We start from the raw sequence: 25,248 nt of genomic DNA, 5'->3' as shown, positions 1-25,248 counted from the left end.
TGGTTTGATGCAGCTCTCCATGCTACTCTATCCTGTGCAAGCTTCTTCATCTCCCAGTACCTACTGCAACCTACATCCTTCTGAATCTGCTTAGTGTATTGATCTCTTGGTCTCCCTCTACGATTTTTACCCTCCACGCTGCCCTCCAATGCTAAATTTGTGATCCCTTGATGCCTCAAAACATGTCCTACCAACCGATCCCTTCTTCTAGTCAAGTTGTGCCACAAACTTCTCTTCTCCCCAATCCTATTCAATACCTCCTCATTAGTTACATGATCTACCCACCTTATCTTCTGCATTCTTCTGTAGCACCACATTTCGAAAGCTTCTATTCTCTTCTTGTCCAAACTGGTAATCGTCCATGTTTCACTTCCATACATGGCTACACTCCATACAAATACTTTCAGAAACGACTTCCTGACACTTAAATCTATACTCGATGTTAACAAATTTCTCTTCTTCAGAAACGATTTCCTTGCCATTGCCAGTCTACATTTTATATCCTCTCTACTTCAACCATCATCAGTTATTTTGCTCCCTAAATAGCAAAACTCCTTTACTACTTTAAGTGTCTCATTTCCTAATCTAATCCCCTCAGCATCACCCGATTTAATTTGACTACATTCCATTATCCTCGTTTTGCTTTTGTTGATGTTCATCTTATATCCTCCTTTCAAGACACCGTCCATTCCGTTCAACTGCTCTTCCAAGTCCTTTGCTGTCTCTGACAGAATTACAATGTCATCGGCGAACAAGTTTTTATTTCTTTTCCATGGATTTTAATACCTACTCCGAATTTTTCTTTTGTTTCCTTTACTGCTTGCTCAATATACAGATTGAATAACATCGGGGAGAGGCTACAACCCTGTCCCACTCCTTTCCCAACCACTGCTTCCCTTTCATGCCCCTCGACTCTTATAACTGCCATCTGGTTTCCGTACAGATTGTAAATAGCCTTTCGCTCCTGGTATTTTACCCCTGCCACCTTTAGAATTTGAAAGAGAGTATTCCAGTTAACATTGTCAAAAGCTTTCTCTAAGTCTACTAATGCTAGAAATGTAGGTTTGCCTTTCCTTAATTTATTTTCTAAGATAAGTCGTAGGGTCAGTATTGCCTCACATGTTCCAACATTTCTGCGGAATCCAAACTGATCTTTGCTGAGGTTGGCTTCTACCAGTTTTTCCATTTGTCTGTAAAGAATTTGCATTAGTATTTTGCACCTGTGACTTATTAAACTGATAGTTCGGTAATTTTCACATCTGTCAACACCTGCTTTCTTTGGGATTGGAATTATTATATTCTTCTTGAAGTCTGTGGGTATTTCGCCTGTCTCATACATCTTGCTCACCAGATGGTAGAGTTTTGTCATGACTGGCTCTCCCAGGGCCATCAGTAGTTCTAATGGAATGTTGTCTACTCCCGTGGCCTTGTTTCGACTCAGGTCTTTCAGTGCTCTGTCAAACTCTTCACGCAGTATCTTATCTCCCATTTCATCTTCATCTACATCCTCTTCCATTTCCATAATATTGTCCTCAAGCACATTGCCCTTGCATAAACCCTCTATATACTCCTTCCACCTTTCTGCCTTCCCTTCTTTGCTTAGAACTGGGTTGCCATCTGAGCTCTTGATATTCATACAAGTGGTTCTCTTCTCTCCAAAGGTCTCTTTAATTTTCCTGTAGGCAGTATCTATCTTACCCCTAGTGAGACAAGCCTCTACATCCTTACATTTGTCCTCTAGCCACCCCTGCTTAGCCATTTTGCACTTCCTGTCGATCTCATTTTTGAGACGTTTGTATTCCTTTTTGCCTGCTTCATTTACTGCATTTTTATATTTTCTCCTTTCATCAATTAAATTCAATATTTCTTCTGTTACCCAAGGATTTCTATTAGCCCTCATCTTTTTACCTACTTGATCCTCTGCTGCCTTCACTACTTCATCTCTCAGAGCTACCCATTCTTCTTCTACTGTATTTCTTTCCACCATTCCTATCAATTGTTCCCTTATTCTCTCCCTGAAACTCTCTACAACCTCTGGTTCTTTCAGTTTATCCAGGTCCCATCTCCTTAAATTCCCACCTTTTTGCAGTTTCTTCAGTTTCAATCTGCAGTTCATAACCAATAGATTGTGGTCAGAATCCACATCTGCCCCTGGAAATGTCTTACAATTTAAAACCTGGTTCCTAAATATCTGTCTTACCATTATATAATCTATCTGATACCTATTAGTATCTCCAGGATTCTTCCAGGTATACAACCTTCTTTTATGATTCTTGAACCAAGTGTTAGCTATGATTAAGTTATGCTCTGTGCAAAATTCTAACAGACAGCTTCCTCTTTCATTTCTTCCCCCCAATCCATATTCACCTACTATGTTTCCTTCTCTCCCTTTTCCTACTGACGAATTCCAGTCACCCATGACTATTAAATTTTCGTCTCCCTTCACTACCTGAATAATTTCTTTTATCTCGTCATACATTTCATCAATTTCTTCATCATCTGCAGAGCTAGTTGGCATATAAACCTGTACTACTGTAGTAGGCTTGGGCTTTGTGTCTATCTTGGCCACAATAATGCGTTCACTATGCTGTTTGTAGTAGCTAACCCACACTCCTATTTTTTTATTCATTATTAAACCTACTCCTGCATTACCCCTATTTGATTTTGTATTTATAACCCTGTAATCACCTGACCAAAAGTCTTGTTCCTCCTGCCACCGAACTTCACTAATTCCCACTATATCTAACTTTAACCTATCCATTTCCCTTTTTAAATTTTCTAACCTACCTGCCCGATTAAGGGATCTGACATTCCACACTCCGATCCGTAGAATGCCAGTTTTCTTTCTTCTGATAACGACATCCTCTTGAGTAGTCCCCGCCCGGAGATCCGAATGGGGGACCATTTTACCTCCGGAATATTTTACCCAAGAGGACGCCATCATCATTTAATCATACAGTAAAGCTGCATGTCCTCGGGAAATGTTGGCACAACAAAAAGACTGCTAAAAACGTAAGCTTTTGGCCAGAAGGCCTTTTTCTGGTATAGAGCCCTGTCTCTGGCTCCTGGAATCAGACTGATTATGAATCCTGCATTATCCCACTGCATTACCCCACTTTGACTTTGTGTTGATAATCCTGTACTAACCTGACAAGAAGTCTTATTCTACCTACCACTGCACTTCCCTATTTCCCATTATATCTAATTCAAACCTATCAATTTCCCCTACAAAATTCTCTAACCTTGATTATGGAATATAACATTCTGTGCTCCAATTTGTTAAATCCCACTATTGTTTTCTCTAATGATGACGTTGTCCTGAGATCCGAAAGGGGGACTATTTTACCTCTGGAATTTTGTACCCAACAGGATGTCATCATCATTAAGCCATACAGCAGAGCTGCATAACCCTGAGAGAAGAAATAATGGTTGTAGTTTCCCCTTGCCTTCAGCCCTTCACAGAATCAGGACAACAAGGTTTACTACTATTACACAGCCAGGTCAGATGTCCATACTGTTGCCCAGCAATAACAGAAAACACTGCTGCCCCTCTTCAAGAACCATGTGTTAGTTTAGCCTCTCCACAGATATCCCTCCATTTTAGTAGCAGTTATGGTATGGCTATCTGTATCACTGAGGCATACAAATGACCCCAACTTGCCAAGTGGTGCATACATTGAGAAAACCCACCTTCATACTTACTCACTGCTCATTTTATTCCTTTTCTTTGGCTATCAACTGTTAATACATAATTTCCTTTTGACAGGATCATGATTTTGTATAACTTCATCTCATTCAAACAAAACAAATATAGTGAAAGAAGTATATTACACCTTATGATGGACCCAAATGGTGTATGGCTGTAAGAAAATAAAGCCCATAAATTTTGAGAGTGAAGAAACTGTATATTATACTTCCTGTGAACAGTTAAACTACTTCTGTCCCTTAAATGTTTGAAAATCCACTGACACAAAAAGATAGGGCAATCCAAACAAGGTCGAACAGTATTAACCATTGTTCTTCCTCATTATTGGGTCTATGTCTTAGCATATAATTATCTTATGGCATCTGTAAATGACAAATGAAAAATCTTAAAGTATCTCATAAAATTCAACAGTAAAGTGGTCCATTTGAAGTAGGTACTCATCCTTGCCCTAAACAGCTTTGAGATCTCACCCATTACAAGAGTTTGACTATACCATGTTATTCATATTTCTGAAAATTCCTTCCTACTTAGTGTGAAAAAAGACCTTCATTCATCTGGTTAAAGTCAGTTAAATTTGAGCAACAACCCAGTTACATAGTTTTGTAGCATCACATCTGCATCATTCACCATCTCTTTGTCCATCATCAGCACCAAAGCCAACAGAATCACTCTGAAACTTAGTTAGCCATATACTCCCATAGTACCTGCTGTCATAGTCTTTTTTCCGCTGAGTCCATTGTTAGTCTCTATTTACACATTTTGTTTCCTGGGCTGTTTTATAATTCAAACACAGCAATGAAACATGTATCATTTGTCTTCATTTAATCTGCAATCCTAGGCAGTATACAGCTTTCCCTGTATTTTTGATGAAAACAGAATAAAAGAAGTGTCCAGTCTCGAACTGCACCTGCCAGCTTTTGGGTAGGATACAATACATACCAATGTGGAGATACAATTAATAATATGTAACAACAAAAACAATCAACCTTTGAAAAAATAATTTAATTAGATAGGTAAAAAAATCTACTCACCAAGCAGCAGCAGAACACACACATAAAAGAAGGTTGTAATTAAGCAAACTTTTGGAGCCTGTGGCTCCTTCTTCAGGCAGGATCAGAAGGAGAGACTCTTCTCTTCTCATCCTGTGTGGTAAGTCCCTCCTGACATGTGGTTATGGGTGACTTTCCTGAAATCTATCCCTTTTCCTTGACATCTACATTCATTTTTCTGCACCCCTCTTCCTTCCCCTTCAACCCTTCTGTCTAAAGAAAAAACCATTGGCTCTGAAAGCTTGCCTAATTACAACCTGTTTTTGTGTGTGTTCTGCCGCAGCTTTGTTAATAACAGGTGATATGAGAGGACTCCTCAGTGCCAGTTGCTATGATGTGCTACACAGCTCAATGCATAAGACACCATTCTGTTGATTTTCTTTTTTGGGTATTAATATGACTCTCATTCGTGAAATAAAAATACTGCTTGAGTAGGTTTGTTTGCAACTATCCCTTTGTATGTAGCTGCAGATAAACGTAGGTAATTTTGTGCTATTTCCAGATTGTGAAATGTACATAATTGGTGACACATAATTTTTTAAGAATTTTATTTCATATCTGCATATTCACAATGTCTCATACAAGGATGGTAGCTGTCTAGAATTAGCCCACTTTGGCATGACATAGTGTACTCTCAGCTTGTAATGGGAACATATGACAGATGAAACATGTACATTTTCACAATGAATCTGGTTCTACTTCATAAATGGCTACAACTTAGTCTCAAGGTACACTAGTGATAAATATGCAGACAAGTCAGATATCCAGTATGTGAAGGTGTAACAACATTAGAAGTGACTTGCTAGTGCACTTATTTCTCGGTTGTCTCCTTCTGATGGCAGTGATTAAACCAAATATGAAAATATAAAAAGTCAAAATACATATAATCAGAAACCTATGAAGCTTGTGCTTCCAAAAGGTTCAACCTACAATACAGGTTTTAGGTTTTCTGATCTGAACATCATTCATACAATAATGCTTCACTAAGCGCTATAAGCATACTTGTAAAAATACAACTGTGAAAACACAAAGCTTATTTGCAGGGTATTAATTTCCCATTTCCATCATGAAACAGCGTCATTAGACAGCTTTGTGAAATGAGCTTTTACAGCTGTTGTGTATAGCACTGGTAATTCACAGCATAGTACAACATTTTTCTGTTAGCAGGATGCATGACATGGAAACTTCACATAATTGGGCATGAAAGGTACAAATTCAGAAGTATAATATTTTAACAGGACAAATCCTCTGCTAATGTTTTTGCTTAAAATTGACAGTCCAGATATACTGATATACCAGAAATGTGATCATGTGTCAGAAAACCATGGATCACTTAAGCAATATTTAGGCCAAATCCCTCTTGGCCCATGAAGTAAAGACAATTCGATACATTAAGCAACAGAAAAATTTAGACATTGAAGCATAGATCACAACAAATTTCATAATGGACTAAATAAACATTTACTTCTTCTGTGAAAGAACTTTCCAAGGAACATAATCTAAACTGGATGCTAACATGTATGAAATGCCTATGCATAGCAGGCACTGGTCAGACTGGATAGCTGGACACTTGCAGATTCAGTTGTCATCATCAGGCTGTCATGACTAATAGTGGATGCCACTTGCAGGATACACTCATGGCAGCGGTGACAAGAGGCCAGACTCCAGCCGGGGCATCTTGATGGGCAGCAAATCACATTCCTCCTCACTGTTATCCAAAGCACTCCTGTGCAGTAATCAAAACAAGCTATTACCTATATGTGAGTTGCGGGAATAAAATATTATATGACTGCAGCAAGCTCTGAAATAAACCTGTTACCTAGATACTTAGTTTTAACTACAACTAGTTTTGGCAATGGCTAGTTGTAGTTTTCGCAGTTGCTCACCATAAGACTGTTGTACAAAATTAGTGAACACGGTGTGACTTGTGTTTTTATTTCGCAGTTGTGTTTTAAGAAGTTCCACGCTGCAGTCATTTGCTCTCATACAATACAATTATATCTATTTCCTTGCGTATCTGCCTTTGTTACTGATGTCTCATATGTACATTAGTGTGGAAACAAATAACTCAAGAGGTAGATGGTTCAAATCATTGTAACAGAAGAAATTTTTTTCTCAACAATTTATTTGGAAAGGTAAGGATTGTTGACACACAGTTCCTGATCACTAGACTGTGCACCCATGGTGTGAGCTAGGTTCCAGTCCTGCCTGCAGTATCACTTAATAAGAAAGCAGGTGACAATGTCTGAGGTGATCCATTTGCCAAACGAAAGCATTAAGCTTGGTTGCCCTCTTGGTGGCATTCACAAAGGATGACTAGGGCAGCTATGAGATTTACCTCTTCCTTAATTTTCTACAATGAAGCTATAACAACACATAGCCTTTATACAAGTCCGTGCAGTTCATTGTGACCACTGCCTATGTTCAATATCAATGACCAATAAACTCACAGTCAACAGGTGGCAGCATTAGCAGTGAAGGGTACATAAAGCAAGTTTTGGGAACACGGAAAACAGTACAGCCATTGCCGTCATGCAGAACTGGAGCAACTTATCTGATATCCAAAAGGGTATGATCTCTTGCTTTCAGATGAAGGATGCAAGCATTTCCATAATGGCTAAGTTAGTAAATCATTCACATGCCACCATAGTTAAAGGGTACTGTGCATGGCAAAATGGTGCTATCCAAAATTGGTGCTGAGGCAACTGCTGTGCCCCCACAGGTCACAGATGACATGGGAAATGGTAGCTACAGAGATGTGTATAAGCAACAGACATGCATCTGTTGAGCAAGTGACCACTGAGTTGAAACATGGGGTTATTAACAGTATCTCCTCAATGACTGTTCAATGAATGCTGCTGCGTATGAGCATCTGCAGCAGTTACCTGGTTCATGCAGATGGCCTTTTCAGATGGATCATGTTTTATGCTCCATTGGACAGATGGCTGCTGACAGGTATGGCATGAAATGTCTCAAAGTAAATAGCCAGAAACAATCATCGGAAGGGCCCAGGCTGGAGAAGGGAGGCTTATAGCCTGGAGAATGTTTCTGTGGCATATCCTGGCTGATCTCATCAATATGGAGGTTACTATGAATCAACACAGGCATGCATCTATCCTTGGGGACCATTTCAGGCTTTTGACAGGCAGTCATATTAATGTGACTGGCAGTGTATGTATGTATAAAAGTCATCTGTACTTAAAGATATACACATAAGGCAACACTTGTAAACCTCGAATGAAAGTCGATGTGGAATGCAAAGGAAAATATCTATTATAATTAACTACTGAAGAAGCCCACAGGGTCTTTTCACCCAGCAATGGCACTTACAAAACAAAATACTACAGTAAGTGGATACTTAAAAAAAGGTAAAGAAGAAACAAATAAGAAAACTAAGAGTAGAAAAATATATGAGGAGCCAAATATTTTAAAAATTGTTCTGGAAGCTGCCTTATAGTGTGTTGTGAAGGATACACTGTGTATCACTATCATTTACCCTCCTCATATTACATTTGCAAATCATTCTTGGAAAGAACAAATGCATGTAAGATTCAATATATTTAATTTTAGCATCATGGTCATTTCATATCCTATGTGTAGGGCAAAATAATAAATTGTTTGATCCTTCTTTGAATATAGATTCTTCAAAATTTAACCATAATTCTCTCTAACAGACTCAATGTCTCTCCTATAACATTCACATTTGGAAGAGCATCTCTGCGATACATTTGTGCAGACCAAATTAAAAAAATATGCAGCTCTTCTCTGAATTTTTCTCCTCTGCTCATCAAACCTCCTATAGCTACCACACTGACAAGTAACATTCAAGAATTAGTTGAGCAAGGACACTGTAAGGCATCTCCATTGTGCATGAATTGCATTTCTTTATGATAATTTCAATGAATATCAGCTTGGGAAATGTTTTTGCTATAACTAATTTTATTTAAAGTTATTCTGATTGCAAATGACTGGATATTTTTTTATTATGAATGTTTAAAATGTCTGATTGCAACTTGTTTAATCAAACAATATTTGTAAGTCTCATCTATTTGTGATAATACACAGAGTGTCTCATTTAAACATATATATTAATATAACATGTAATAACTTGAGAAGTAATTGAGATATTTGTAGATGGCATGTTTCTGTAAGCATGATAAATCAATTTCATTTTATTTTATTTTTTAACACACACCTGATACATCTAAACATGCACACCATTAGTGGCCCAACGGACATCTAATATGTGTTTCACTTCTCTACAAGTGGAACATGGCATTGTGCACCATCCTGTTGGAAGATCACACCACAAGGAAGTTGTAAGACAGCTTACAGCTCAGTGTAGCAGACTTTAGCTCTGTGTGGGGAAGCACACAGAACGGCTTCTTCTGTTGAATACACTACTGACTTGCGTTTACATGAACAAAGGAGTTATGCCCATGCATGAGTTATGCCCATGCATGGACACTCAGTAACAACTGCTGCAAGTAAATACAGAAAACGTTTTGAGATATCATGCTTGTAGAAGAAAATTGTTAATGAATATCTTAATAATGTCTCAAGTTAATACATTTGATACTATTATACACTTAACCCAGACACCCCGTATTACATTTGTATATACTGAGAGTCAACAAGCAGTACCTGCACTGACACTAAGCCATTTGGACACAGTGGTCATTGCAGCTGCTTGAGTACCCTAGCACACCTCCGGTCAGATCCAAATTCGTAACTTATCACATGCTACTAGTCGTGGATACGTATGGAGGGCGCGCATTGCCACCTGCACCGCCCCCACTAATCAGCCCGCACACTATTCGTTCATTTCTTTCATCAGTTGACTCAACTGAATCAAAGTTACTGAGTAGTTGTACTTTCCTATGTAGCACTCATGTCCGCGTCATCATATTTTATAAGTTTCTGTCTGGCACATTATATAGCTAACATATACCTACAAGAAAAATTGTGGCCATTCTAGTGATCTCGATATGTTATTCTGTCTGGCATTTGTTCAAGAAAAGTCGCAAATATTCTACTGTTTTCTTGTACAGAGAACATTCAATACATAGCATTATAAATATGGACTATTCTCCAAATAGGAAGCTAGTTTACACTCAGAAGCAGAAATATTAAGACTGAATAATAAATAAGTAAAACGTCCTAGTTGTAGCAAGTGCAAGTGTGAAGATTAGTCAAGAGTGAGTGTGATCAGTTGATGGTGAAGTATTAATAATAGTAATTCATAGTAATTTCTTGGTAAAAATATTGTTATGAGACTCGTAACAATATTTTTAATAATAATGCAACAATAGTAAAAGTAAAGCTAGCTCAAGATATCTTTAGTGACTCCTCCTTGAGGCTCCTTGCATCCACCACTGTACACTACTAATGTAGTGCCCCTTGCCCAATACCATCATTACTCACAGGATTCCATGGATTCTTGTAAGAGTTCAAGCCTCGGGTGCACTTGCACTGGTGAGATCACTGGCTGTCTCGCCTTAATCATGTATATATGTGATGCCTGTTTTTTTGGTCATGTCCAAAAGAATGGACACCATTTTGATCCTGCAGTTATTATGAATCAAGACACAAAGGAATTAACGACATTTAGCTGCTAGTGGGCATTGATTCACATAAAAGGGGAAAGTCCAGCACAAATTTTCATCTTCGCTATTGATGTAAATCAGTGCCCACTTGCAGCTAAATGTCATTTAATTCCTTTGTATTTTGATTCATAATGGCTGCAGGATCGAAATGGTGTCTGCTCTTTCAGACAAGTCTGAAAGAACAGACACCACATACATAATTAAGGTGAGGCTGGCCAATGATCCTTTCAGTGCAGACGCACACCACGATTGAACTCTTATGGGAATCAGTGAAATATTGCCAGTAATGAGGATAATGGGCAAGGGTCATTACATTAGTAGTATGAGAATAAGTTGAGAATTTGGATCTGATGGGAGTTGTGCTAGGGTAGCCTGTGCAGTTGCAATGGCTACTGTGTCTGGATAGGTTAGTGGTGAGAGCATCTGCCTAGTAACCAGGAGACCCAGGTTCAAATCCAAATCCAGCACAAATTTTCAATTTTCCACATTTATTTTAATCAGTGCCTGCTCTCATCCAGTGTCTGTAATTCCTTTGTGTCTTAACTCAAAATGGTTGCTGGATTGGTGTCTGTTCTTTCAGGCATGTCCAATTATACCTCTGGTGATTACTACAGATAGAGGTATCTCAAAAAAAAAAAAAAAAAAAAAGTCTGAACAAATTTATATGATACTGTGGGACCAGAAACATGTTAACAGTTTTTGATACAGCAGAGATACAACTGTCTTCTTTAGAATGTACAGATTTTATTGCATCAAAGATAAGGTCACAATTCCTACTACAAAATCAAAGATTTGTCCAAACAGTAACTTTGGTGGGTATTATAAAGATATTTGCTTGACAACTGTACCTCAATACTCTCCAATGCAAATATTTTGCGATGGTTGCAGTGTGGTAAAGATACTCACATGGTTCTGACAGTAGCATGTGGTGGTGATGCATATGCATCAGGATCTGGAGGTTCTGCCTTGACAGTAATGGTGGATGCAGTACCAGTTGTATTAGCTGGTATGGTGGCTGTACGGAGTGACACTTGGGATGCCGATGACCGTAGCAAGCGTTGGAGACGTACAGACATCGGCATTGGAAATGGCCCAGCACACAGCTGTGCCGGCACCTGTCAATATTTTTTTAAGCATTAGAATACAAACAAAAACCATACATGAACCATTAAAGTAACACACGCACACACACACATGCACATGCGCACACACACACACACACACACACACACCCACACACACACACACACACACACTTCAGCAATTACACATCTCTTAAGTTTTCCAATCAAAACATTTCAACATTGGATTATACACTCCTCATCTGAAGACATTTATTTGTGCCATCAGAGATCCACTGCAGTAACTTTCATTTTGGTTAAATAATACGTATTCAACTAGTTGCGAAAGAGTATCTGTGGCGTAACTTGAGCAAAAGCTAGTCATCAGTTGTGAAAGACAGTAGACGATCTGGTATCAGAGAAAATGTGTTGAGAACAGAGTAAATCTCACAAAAATCCCAAATGTACTACATAATACCTAACAAATCATTTTGGTGCAAAAATTTAGTAAGATTACACTGTGCTGATGCTAGTCAAAAATTTCAGCATGCTTCAAAATAGCATTCCAAAGAATACTTTCTTAAACCTGCTTTTATGCACTGACCTACAGAAACCTTATACTAACAACGTTGTGAAAAGGAAAGTTGTTAATCAACATACTGGGGGGATGCTGAGACGCAGATGGGCACAACAAAAAGACTGTCACAAATATAGCTTCCAGCTAGTAAGGCCTCCATCAAAATTAGATGACAAACACGCATACACAACTCACACACACATGACAGCAGTCTCCTTTTCACAATATTGTTACATTCCATCCTGGATTTTTCATTGTTTGAAACCTTATACCAGATAGATCAGGGCTTCATACATAATGTGCCCTGTGAGCAGACAGCAAGTGCAGGCATATGAGCAGCGAGTACTGTAGCCCTTCAATCCCCCCCCCCCCCCCCCATTTCCACTCCCTTCTTTACAGCATAGGTGTAGGTGGTGGGGAGCCATGTGGAGACTTGAGAGGGGACAAGACATATTTCTCGGGCTTATTAATTTTGCAATCACAAACATGTAGGTCACTCGAAATAACATTTCACTGCCATAAAGTAAGTGGATAAACTAAAAGTGCAATGGCTCCATATACTTTTATTATTAAGTAGTTACTTATTTCTCATTTTATTTAATCAGATATTATACATGTAATGATTTTTAATCAACTCTTGCAGTCTTGACCTTCTTTCTGTTTTACCTGTAGGAAATAGTGCCTATATTTGGCACAATCATTTGTGGGCATTGTACACAGAGCATGCAACTCAGGTTACCATCAGACAATGTTTCACAAATGTGTATTATTGTTCATCATGGAAAATAGTTGTTCACAAACATGCATGGAACTGAACACTGATGTGCCTGCATTTGACTCGTGTAAATGAGAAAATCAATCCCAAGGGAGATGCTTGTAGAAATTATTAAATTTATCTTTACCTTCCCCATCACATTATAGAACAATTACTTCAAGCTGCAAATCAACCTAAATGTCACAATATCCAATGGAGAGGAAAACATAAAAATCATCTTCTAGTATCATCGCATCATTAAATCGAAACTAGAGTCCTTTCTTAAGATCACATGAGCATTTGGAAAGTATTTGAAGCTTATGTTAATACCAGAGTCCTTCAGTGAAGACAACTTTGGAAAATGAACTGTAACTGCCTTGTCCAGCTGATCCTCCCAAATGACAGTTTCATTCTGCACGCTTGCATATGCTTGACCAAATGCGTTATCAACAATTCTTTACCCTGACATGTTCAACCTATTCAGACAGCTGGTTATATCAGCTAGGAATGCAAGGTCACTTTTCCATGAAGGTCATTTCAGTTCAGGAACACACACACTTTATTCATTGCAATAAAATGTGTATTATTGTTCTTCATAAATCCATCTCATCTAAAAGACAAAAATTGATTTACAGTTGGTCCCTAAGCCAGTGCACTTCAGTGTAATAAAGCAGATTTCCGTACTGGCTGTTGAGCTCTTCACAAAAATTCTCAAACTTGTGCTGTTGAAGTCATGCTTCCATGTATGATTAGTCATACGAACAACTGCCACCACATCTTTCAAAGAAACATTCTTTGAACAGCAATTATCCTAGTGAATCATGCAGTGAACGTCCCTGATTTCAATGGATACAGGTACTGGACATTTATTCATTTTCTCTTTCAGAAGTGTTATAAATCCCAATGTGACAGGCACTCTGTCTGTAGGTACAGAAACAAATAAATTCTATGACAAACCAATATTTGCTACACTTTTTTAAACAGTACTAGGAATGTCATATCCAGTTGTCATTCTGTTAATACCTACTATGTCCAGGAGTTGTTCTCTGATCTCAAGTTCACAATTTGTACCTCTGATAAAAATAGCTAGTTGATCTGCACCCATGATATGTACACGTTTATCGTAACAAACTGTTTGCAAAAATTTGCAAACTGATCTTGAACATCATCTATCATATCATGTATGTGTATCATAACTGTCATGTTTGGTAATGGCACCATCCTTGAAAGAGTGCAAGAATTTTGCTAAAAGTAGTGCAATTTTGTAGCTGACCCAAATGGCAGACTCATTTGATTTTTCTTTATCTTCGTCCTCATCTTCAGAGAGCTTCCTTTTACACTTTAATATCTCTAGTATATGCTCCAGTTCATATTTTTCGGCGCCAAACTTTTTAGCATAATTGAGACATTTAGTGCCTTTGTAGCTGAATTTCCTAAAAGTATTCAGTGTCTTGCAACACTCCAAACAGTTTGGGAACCCATCTTTTTGTGTAAAAATAAGATTCCTCCCACTATGGACTGAAGAGCAAAGTCACTGGTGGTGATACAAAATGCTGGCTCAACACACCAGCTATTAGGTAGCATCACTGTCAAAACTGACCCTCCCCCACTTCAGAGTTGGTGCTCCTCCAGTGTTATTGTAACCATGTGCTACACTCATTTCCCTCACTTCCTGGCATACTACAACTGGTCCATTTGTGGGTAGGATCCTGGACTAGCACAAATGCTCCAGTTCAGAGTGAGTGAGTTTTTAAACCCTGGACTAGATGCTGCAACAAGAAATCTGATGATGTAACAATTTACAGGAAGTAAAAAAGAGATCAAATGAACTAAAGTCCATCTTTGTTGCTTGATATATCTGACTCATTGAGGTATTTGAACATTGCCCATGGAAGAATATTTACCACCTGGATTTGACCTACAGCAAAGGTAAAATTATCAGCATACAGTTCCTGAGGACCAGATAGTGAGCCAAAGACTGACATACAATCTACACGTCTTCACTGTCTCTTTGGAATGAAGGAATAAAGCACTATGGTAGATATCAATCTGTGGATAGAGATTTTAACACTGGATAGTGCATTTATTTGACTTGAGAGCTAATTTCACTCTCTCCCCTCCTTCACATTACCAGCAAAAACAAAACAAATGATACACATAAACAAACAAATGGTACACAAAAGTCTTCAATCGCTTTTGGAAATTCAGCTGTGTAAAATCAAGCAATATTTTAGCGAACTGACTTCGTGACTGATGGGGTGGAAGAGATGTGTCTTTGTGATATTGCCTCAGCCTTTCAATTAAGAGTGGTGTGGGTGATTTTTTGAACTAGCTGGTGTTGTTTTTAGAGCTGGCTTAAAACTAGGACCCATGCTTTACTAAACCAAAAATTATTTTAGCTGTCTTAAGCTCCGAGCTACTGAGTTGGTAGTCATGTGTGCGTGAAGTGTGCTTGTTTGTGTGAATGAATGGTGTGTGTTTCTCTTTCTTTCCCTGGCAAAGCCTGTGGCTGAGAGCTAATGTGTAAGTGTTTTTAATTGTGCCTGTCTGCAACTTAATGTGTCATCTTTATGGTAAGTAGCAATCTATCTTTTTGTTACATTGTTTGATCTCTACTAATTTCCTTTTGACACAGTGCCAGAAAGTATTGGTTTGACTTCATGTTATGCCCTGTGAAGAGGCAATGCTCTGCAACAGCCACTTCATTAGCTGTTACTTACTAGTGTGGCACCTGTGCTCCTCTCCTATACAATCTGAATGGTCAACCTAGTTAAATGTTCTTTCACTGGCATGGGATGATGCAGACTCCTGATTTTTCAGAGTTTCATGTTATCATTCACAGAGCTTATTAAAGCTTTATTTTTTGGCAGCAAATTGAATATGCATTTAATTTTTTATTTCCAGTGAATGTTTCCAATTTCATCCAAAGTATTTGTGATGTATGGAAAGAACTCTGTCACTGTAGGTTTTTTTCTTGTTCCTCTCCAGCAAAATGTGGGACAAGCTACATCAGTTTCAGGGTCCATCAGATCTGGTGATTGTTGTAACCATTAATTCATAAATCTGAGTGTAAGTGTTTTAACTTCATTACCAGGATTTCATCAGTGATTTCCTGGGCTGTGTATACCGAAATACTTTAAGACAACATGCTGTTGTGATGGATGATGACAGTTGGAAGCATGGAAGCACAAAAGTGTATGTGTAGGATTTCAGTATGCTACATTAAGTTGCTACATTAAGCCTATACCTCCTGGGCTGCACCTGAAAGTAATCAATGGTGAACCAGCTACAGGATTATAAATAAAGACAATGGTTTTCAGCTTACTCAAGTGACAGCTTTTAGGCTGCTCAAAGCTCAATGTCACTCAATTTGAAGACACCATCACACACACACAGCAGTGTGGAAAGAGCAACATGTAATGGTGTTTTCAACAAGAATGCAACACAATCTTCATGGGTATGGCACAACAATGAAATAATTTTTCAATTACCTGACATTGTCAATTATGTAGGAGGTGATTAGTAATTATCAATGGTGTAGTCTTCTTGTGTGATCACATTATTAGCCATGACTGCAAATGTGTGTCCATTGATAAGTAGTTTCAGCAAATTAAATTGCAATTTTCATATCATTTAATACAAGTCAGTAGTGTATCTACAATGATTTCTGTGGGTAAACACTCTGCCATAACTGTGTTTTTCAGTTTTTGTATAGTACAATTGTTTTGCAATTTCCAGATAAATTTGCTGAAAGTAGTTACCTATGTCCAATCATTTGGTATGAAGGCTAATAAAGTGCTCCTACAAGAAGAATACAGCACTGAAATAGTTTTTTATGTGAAGTTCTGTGTGTAGAATGAAAAAAGGACAACCTATATGGGAATTTAGAAAGTTATCTGCTAACACAAATGTGTTAACTTCGTGTATCCTACCAATAATGTCATTTTTCAGAATAACAGTGAGCTACTTCAAGTGACCATATGATCAAGAATGGACTGAAAGGCATTACGAACAATCTGAATGAACGATTTGGCTATCCAGACTGACACATACAAGGCATTACGAACAATCTGAATGAATGATTTGGCTATCCAGACTGACACATACAAGTACAGGGTGTGTATGTGGACAAGGAAAAAAAATCCCTGGATTTTTCCCGGATAAAAATACACTTTCTCTCGGGTGAAAATACACTTTTTCAGTGTTAAGTGACGGTATACTTTCCATTGGAACTGTAAAACTTATCAATCCTTTGAATGGTTATTGTTTTTTACATCAGTGTAGAATTTCCCGGCACTTTAGCAAACGAAACTCCGGAGAAAAAAACTCAATCTGGAAAGATCTTTGTTGTGCAGTAACATGTACGCCGCATATTTTCATATAACAAAAGTTTAAATTTGAATTCCACTAAGCACCATGTTACTTTCTGAAACATTTAAATCGAGAATGCAATGCGCTTTTGTAAGCCAGTCATAGCTCATGTCACATGATCTTGCCAGTCAATGACAGTGGATATTCAAAGCATAGGACACATGATGTAGGCACCCAATAGCAACATCACTGTTGAGTAGTGCGAACACACAAATAGAAAAAGTTAATGGTTTAAATTAATATACATATTGTTGTTACAAGAAAAGCAAAGCTTTCACATGTAATATTGGTCTCTAAGATTAATAAGCTGCAAGAGAAGCTTTCACATATAATGTTGATCTTTTTTGCACATGTTGCACTTTACAATACATCACACAAATGTGCCAGTAAAATTTTTAATAATGACATAAATGTCTGATCTTCTGGACTCAAAATTCTTCTAAATAGTTTGTCATCAAAGAGCTGATTTTTAAATGAGAGTCATACGCTCTGTCATTTAAGAAATTCATCGTACATTCTCGCACATAGTTCATCTTGTGTAAAAGGAAACAAGTTTGTTCCAGCAGTTGCCAGAGAGCACCAGATAACAGGTGTCACTGTGCTTGTGCAGCTACGATGATGCAGGAAGCCCCGAAGATCTTACATTATGCCATAAAAGAAACAAGACATCAGAGGATACTCCAAGAGCATCGGAATTTCGTGAACCATATTAAAATGCATAATTTGGCTTAAAGTGCAAATTCATATATCCAGATACTCAATGAAGTAAGCCTCAACCTGATTTTAAGTTTATCAGGGTAGGTTTTGGGATGTAAATTTTCTTGGAGTACCAGTGCTGTATTATCTCATGTTTGGTTCTTTATTATGGCATGACACCACATGTGCTAGAAGATGAAATGTGCACTTGAAATGAAGGAAACAGATAAAACTAGCCAATAGTGCAGAATTAAACACTTTCTTTCAAATAAATTGACTGCCTCAGCAGTAAAGATTAATAAAAGCCAAATTTCTGTAGCAAACCGACAAAAAAAAAAAAAAAAAAAAAAAAAAAAAAAAAAAAAAAACTTCATTCTTCAGCAAGGTGATTAATGCTGATAACACATTTTAGCCTTCCATAACTAAGTGAATGTATTTTAATTCATTTGATAACTCCTAGCCACAGAAATCCATTCTGGTTTTATTTGACGTGAGACAAGTAAACGAAGAGAAAACAGCAAAATCACTAAACATAAACATGGATCACGTAAGGCTATATCACCTCCCCACAACAACTCAGGTTGCTCTGCACATCTGCTCCAGATTTACGATATTTCTGAACCGGGTCAATACTAGATAGTGCCCCCCCCCCACCCATCAGCGTTTGAGATAGGACTTTTAAAAATATGTCCTTCCTGAAGAGTCTGAGACATAAAACATACATGTTTGACAAAATATAAGACATGTTACTTGATCCTAGGTGTGTAGAAGTGCTCCCTGTGGTCCGGCACACAGTTTTAATCTGCCAGAAAGTTTCATATCAGCGCACACTCCGCTGCAGATTGAAAATCTCGTTCTGGAAACATCCCCCAGGCTGTGGCTAAGCCATGTCTCCGCAATATCCTTTCTTTCAGGAGTGCTAGTTCTGCAAGGTTCGCAGGACAGCTTCTGTAAAGTTTGGAAGGTAGGAGATGAGGTACTGGCAGAAGTAAAGCTGTGAGGACGGGGCGTGAGTCGTGCTTGGGTAGCTCAGTTGGTAGAGCACTTGTCCGCGAAAGGCAAAGGTCCCGAGTTCAAGTCTCAGTCCGGCACACAGTTTTAATGTGCCAGGAAGTTTCATATCAGCGCACACTCCGCTGCAGAGTGAAAATCTCATTCTGGAAACATCCCCCAGGCTGCGGCTAAGCCATGTCTCCGCAATATCCTTTCTTTCAGGAGTGCTAGTTCTGCAAGGTTCGCAGGAGAGCTTCTGTTAAGGTTGGAAGGTAGGAGACGAGGTACTGGCAGAAGTAAAGCTGTGAGGACGGGGCATGAGTCATGCTTGGGTAGCTCAGTTGGTAGAGCACTTGTCCGCGAAAGGCAAAGGTCCCGAGTTCGAGTCTCCGTCTGGCACACAGTTTTAATGTGCCAGGAAGTTTCATATCAGCGCACACTCTGCTGCAGAGTGAAAATCTCATTCTGGATGTATATTTTGTAATGGATGCCATCAAACTATATTCAGGACAGTGGAAATTAAAATGTCCTGTGGTGCCTCTCCTGCTCCCAGTCAGCTGGTTTGACTTCTAACCCTCTTTAAAAAAATGTCACAATTAATACTCGATGGGATTATTTGTAACCAGGAGAACAAGAACTCTTCAGAAAATTTGCAATCTTTATTGCCTATTTGCTAATAACTTGCTGTTTTGTGTGACATGAAATTAAATAGAGGATACATAAAACCAATAAAGACAAGAGACAAGCAAGACAGCACACATTTCTTCAATCCTTAGGTCCTAGCAATTTTTTCTCTCTAATCTTGTTACAGCTTTACATGATGCCCTTTGCTTTCTGCGAAAGAATCTATTACCTAATCAAAGTTCATCAAACGTTTTGCTAGATGAAAAATCAAAATGTCATTGTCTAATACTGAAAAAGCTGTTAATGCAAATAGTACCCAAGACTGGTGTGGTTTCTTGATCTTATTATGCCTAGTTTGTCACTGCTAGATGAAACAAAATAGGCCTTTCTAATATTGCAGCAATTGTAACATACATCAAATAAACGAGAGTTTTTTGGCACAAATGGTCATTTTTATACACGACAAATATAATTCACAAAGTACCCATATTAAATGTCTAATACACCTGGGGCAGATATCCAGTTTCCCCCCCCCCCCCCCCTCCTCCTCCAGGCCTGCTGCACATGGTGAATCTGGCAGCCTGGGTGAGCAAGTAAAATTTTTCCAGGTAGCATCATCTGCTGAAAATAATTACCGGGACTATTTAGTTGCATGACAGCACATACTTCCCTGTGTGTTTCAACAACTAGCAGAGTATAAATAGTGTCTAGTGATTGCGTTTTGCTAATTTGTAGAAATTCCTACATCTCATTAGCAAATTAAGTCATGATTTTTGGAGTCTCGGAGTACAAACTACAAAGCTGTCAGTAGCTCATGGTCTTACTGTCACCATTTCTGGTTCTTGATCATGGGGCCCTCAGTTTTCTCTGCTTGGGACTGGGTGTGTCTGTGTTGTGCTCTGGGTAATTTCATAATCATTGATGTTTAGTAGCCGAACTCCACAGAAGTGGACTCCTTGCCAAATATACCATATGCACATTCTTTACAAAGAAGGATGGTCTACTCAAGGAAAATTTCTATATCTCATAAAAAAATGAAACTAAATACTTGAATTTTTCCAGGAAATAACTTTAATGTCCTTATTTCAGCTGTAGCACTACAACATCTTAATGTTTGTTGTGGGTGTTAGATGCTATATGCTTCTGTTGTGGGTGCTGGTTGCTGCATAATTCTGATTACTGCAACACAATCAACACGTTCTACTATGGATTACATCAAATATTTATAAAACTGATCTTAATTCAGTCTCAAATGAAATGGTTGACAGTAAATGTCACAATGGCAGAAGCAGAAATTTGCATTTTTAACAGAGTTACTGTGGATTTTCTAATAAACCTTTCACATGATCTACCTCACCACAAATACAAAGTGTGTTTGCCTGATATGACATGGAAAGACTATGTTTATAATTATAATACAATTTCTCACTGTAACATGTGAGAACACCCTGATCATTTACATGACCACATTTCACATTAATTATAACCTACATTTAATGGCTAAATTTTGAAACACTCTCGGAATATTCTGGTTTGTATGTGTTAATAACTTTGTTGTGTATGTGTTTTGCCATTTAAAAAATTCAAAATAGTGGCCATTTCTTGAAATGTACTAGCAGTGACCATGCTTGTGGTATCTGAAAAGTGAATGACGCAAAAATAGATAGATCAAGGGCCGTATTAATCTGTGGATGTTATGTGAAAAAGCGTCACTACATTTGATGTAAGTATGAAGCTAAAATAAGAAGCATTTGCAATACCTACATTAACAAACACAACAAATTTATTAATAACACAATCTCAATTTTCAAGAAATTATTCTGTAAAGTGAGAGCACATAAAGCTCCTTGCAGACACTGACTGGTACTTGTGGTTTATTTTTCCCATCAAAATATTGGTGTATGGGCACCATTCAAGGTGCCACAGTATTAGATGCACTATTGAGCCCATGTTTATTTATTTGGTCTATGTGATCTGACATTACACAGTGTGTTACATATGCAAGACAAAGTATGTCAATATTTACACTAGGTATATTATGGTTTTTTACAGTACTTGACAACACATTTATATGAAATTTGCTACACTGAATATTTCATGTGCTTTACTTAACCATAAACAGCACATTTACTGTTCTAGGTATTCTTTTATAGAGTAAAAACAGTGACAAAGCAAATAAGACTTCCTGACTTTACAAAATTATGTATTGTATTCCGTAGAATTTATATGTGTGGGGAGATAATTGAACAACTGAATGCCCATGTGGAATACTCGTTATTTTGAGAAAGGTGTGTGTTTCACATAACAAGTGCAGGTTTGCATTTATTCTAGTGAAATGTTTGTGACTTTCACTGTTTAATCTGGATTCGATTGGCACTACATGGTTTCTGGAATGCATAAGCAAGGCAGAGTCAGAATGTCTGTCCTTCTGAAAATGGGTTTGCAAGGATCTATAATTTTGCTTCCATTAATGATCATCACGTCTCTCCTCTGGATTCTAAGGATGCTAAGGGCATCTGGAGAATTATCTCTAAATATCACAACATATCTTAGGGATCCTGTTTGTATACTTTTGTCTGGTATTCATTCAATTTCAGATATCTTGTACATGCAGACACAGAAGTTTGACTTCTGTGTTAGTACTGCCTGAGTGCTTATCAATGGTTACAAGTGGTTGACAAGGGTTTGTGTCCTCTGTCATGTGGAAATTCACAGATACAGCCTTTTTGCTGTTTGTTGTTAGTCTGTTGTTTGTAGCCCAGTTGCTGAGTTGTTCAGTAGTCAACTTCACTGTTTTCTGCACTGCTGCAGTTTTGTCCCTTTGAGGGGTACAATTGTGTCCTCTACAGATATAATGGTTCCATGAGCATCTACATTCAGGCTGAAGTCACTGACAACAGGAGGAATACCAAAGGTCCCAGTATTGGTCCCTGAGGCACACTTTGCTTAACTATGTTACAATCAAACAAAATTTAAATTACTGAATAGAGTTGCTGTTTGTTTGCGTACATCAAACTTCTGTAACTGATTGCTTAGAAACAATGCAATCCATTTGTTTGTCAGTCCTCCAATAACACACTGTTCAAATTTTGCGAACAATATTTTAAGATCCACTGTGACAAAAGCATTTCATAGTATGTAAATTGAAGGAGGATTACTGCTATGCCTGTAATGGGTTGTTTTGTATGCAAAACATCTAATGTCAAGTTAATACAGTTATATACAGCAGTTTGTGTTGACTTGTATGTCTAAATCCGTTTCAGATGCACTCAGTATATTTTTATTGTCAATGAAATCTGACAGTTTTTCATATATACAGGTGGCACTTCAACTTTACTTTTTCTCATTTTATGTTCTTCGCGATTTCATGCCATAAATTCATAGCCCCTGTCAAAAACCCATAAGATAAGGACTAAAAATTCACTGATTCTACATTTCTTCCTAGCGTGGTTTACTTCAGTTCTACTTTCTTACTCGACATCTTGCTTCACTTTGTCCCATTTTCTTCCTATTGGCATTTGTTGTGACTGAACAAGTTATAAGAGGCAAAAAACACAGACGGTTCACACCACAGATGGTGGCAGAGTTAAGCGAATATTTTAGGCCATTGCAGAGAGGGGAGACACGAGAGAGGGAATGCTGACATAATCCATGATCAGTGTTGCCAACACAATTTACAATGTTTAGCTTCTTGTGCAATTATGATACAACTACGTCCTTCCAGGCTGCAACAGTAATGGAAAAGCACAACAGTTGACGTGAAGTGTTCTGGACTGAGTCAATACATGATGAAGGGGCCCAACTGCCACCTTTTCTTGATACACTTACAACTCTGATGTAGTGTATTCAGCAACAATATCGATCCTCAGCCTTTTAAATTCAAACACTGAGTCTCAAGGAATATGCTTGGTTAGAATCAAGGAAACATCGGCCATTTCCAGCTTGTGATCTCTTATTGGCTGGCTACTTGTTTCATCACCCAACAGCCAGCACAGCAAACACACCACATGAAAGACAACTTGACATGAGTGACCTTCTGGCCAAAATCGATTACTCAAAATGCATGTGCCTTACATGCCCTCATATAAACCAGCAAACAACTGTGACTCAAGTGTGTCTATGATGTCAATGATCTAGAGATTGTGCCAAGTGTGGAGTTATAAATTTCTGAATATGATGCATACTGTGCATTTGCAGAGACAAGGGACTATGGTGGCATCTGCTAATACTGAAAGTTATAACCTATTCTGGTTGAGCCCATGCCTATTATAGAATAGATTTTGTGCTTTTGTATCATCTTAATCTTTGTTGTGTTGTTTGCTTTGTTTTCCTGGCACACTGAAAAGTTACACAAGGTCTTGATATTTTTCCTTACCTACTATAGCTCAATTCTTTTATCTTGGTGGCTCGCGCATGCCCACCGAGACGCGGGAGATTGCTGCATTGCCAGTTGCAAATGACGCACGCGCCTAGAGACGCAGTGCCGTAGTATAGTATAGTTCACAAACTTAATGTTTAGGGGGGAGTGCGCAGTTTATGAAGTAAAGCCACCATGGTCGCATTAACCCTTTCGCTGCTACAGAGACGTGACCCCCACATTCTATGCTGTGCGCGATTTTGTCATCACTGCACTGCTCGCCTGTGCAGACCCATGGTGTTCCGACTGCTTTGACACACTTATCATTCAATTTCACAAAAACTATTTGGCCCAAAAATTTGATTTTTACACATCTTCTTGACTGATACCTTCGCCCCATAAATGACTTAATTATGTTTCGATGTTCAACACAGTTATTGTGCAGCATTAAATGTAGTAAACCATTGCACGAAATTTTGAAGAGTTTGCAGAGGTAAAAGGTCATAGTGTATACTTTCCATATGGTCAATTTTAGTTGCCACAATGCTGAGAATGAAATGTGGCCAAGATACCTAAGCTTCGTATAAAATTTACTGTATAACAATATCTCATTTAAGTACCAGATAGGTGTCGTATGTAATATTGAGAAATATTCTGCCTTTCGTGACTGTAATAAAAGTTTTATTTTTACCAGAGTCATTTCGCTTTTTTCTATAAAGTTCTGATCAAAACAAAGTTGGCGAAGTACACAAAACTGAATTAAGGACATAATAAAACATAGAAACTAAAATATATTGTCAGTGAGGCGCAGTGCACAAACAATTTGTGTTGCCAAAACATAGATCAGTCGACGAAAACATTGAATATGATGATGTTGCCAAAGCAGCGAAGCAATGAATTGCATCAGACAATCAAGTAGCCCGGCAATGTACGTGCCGAAATTCTGCTATAAATAATACTTTTAATACTGTCGCAAAAGAATATATCTCAATATGAATAGCAAAACAGCGACTGCGGAAGAGAAGATATGCAAACAAAACAGACAACATGAATATTGTATGTGTGCCTTTTCATTGTTTGTAATTGCTGTGAAAAGAAATATTGGAGGACAAAATTAGAAAAACCGAAAACTTATTATGATTATAATGAAGAGACAAAGCACTAGAAATTTCAAAGAATTACATTCAAACGAATAAAATTCATGAAGTAAAACACTTCGATACTGTTTTTAAATAAAGAAAATATTGAGCACCGAACAAGGTTTGAACTGAGAACCTATCACTTAGCAGCCAAACTCCTTAACTCTCATGCTAACGCAGCTCATCATTCAACAGGAGTCCTGGAGGACTCTAAAACATCATGCAAAATACCAACAGACACTGTTGGTATGACTATGAATTACTCACGTTTTGTCGAAGTACAGTAGGAAATAAACAATTACCGCTGTTCTTTAT

At 38.0% G+C, this 25,248-nt stretch overlaps 1 protein-coding gene across 1 annotated transcript in view; it reads right to left on the bottom strand.

The window, feature by feature from the left end:
* Nucleotides 1-6,390: 6,390 nt before the first annotated feature.
* LOC126204146 (uncharacterized) overlaps nt 6,391-25,248 on the bottom strand; it is a 75,230-nt gene continuing 56,372 nt past the window's right edge. The window contains exons 6-7 of the mRNA XM_049938555.1: nt 11,268-11,476; nt 6,391-6,481 (exon numbers count right to left, since the gene is read on the bottom strand). Of these exons, the coding sequence (XP_049794512.1) occupies nt 6,391-6,481; nt 11,268-11,476 (300 nt within the window). The remainder of the gene's footprint in view (nt 6,482-11,267; nt 11,477-25,248) is intronic.

Source organism: Schistocerca nitens, chromosome 9, assembly GCF_023898315.1.
Source record: "Schistocerca nitens isolate TAMUIC-IGC-003100 chromosome 9, iqSchNite1.1, whole genome shotgun sequence".
In the NCBI taxonomy this organism is placed as follows: Eukaryota; Metazoa; Arthropoda; class Insecta; order Orthoptera; family Acrididae; genus Schistocerca; species Schistocerca nitens.
Note: the sequence above shows the minus strand (reverse complement) of the source record. Positions and strands in the feature narration are given on the sequence as shown.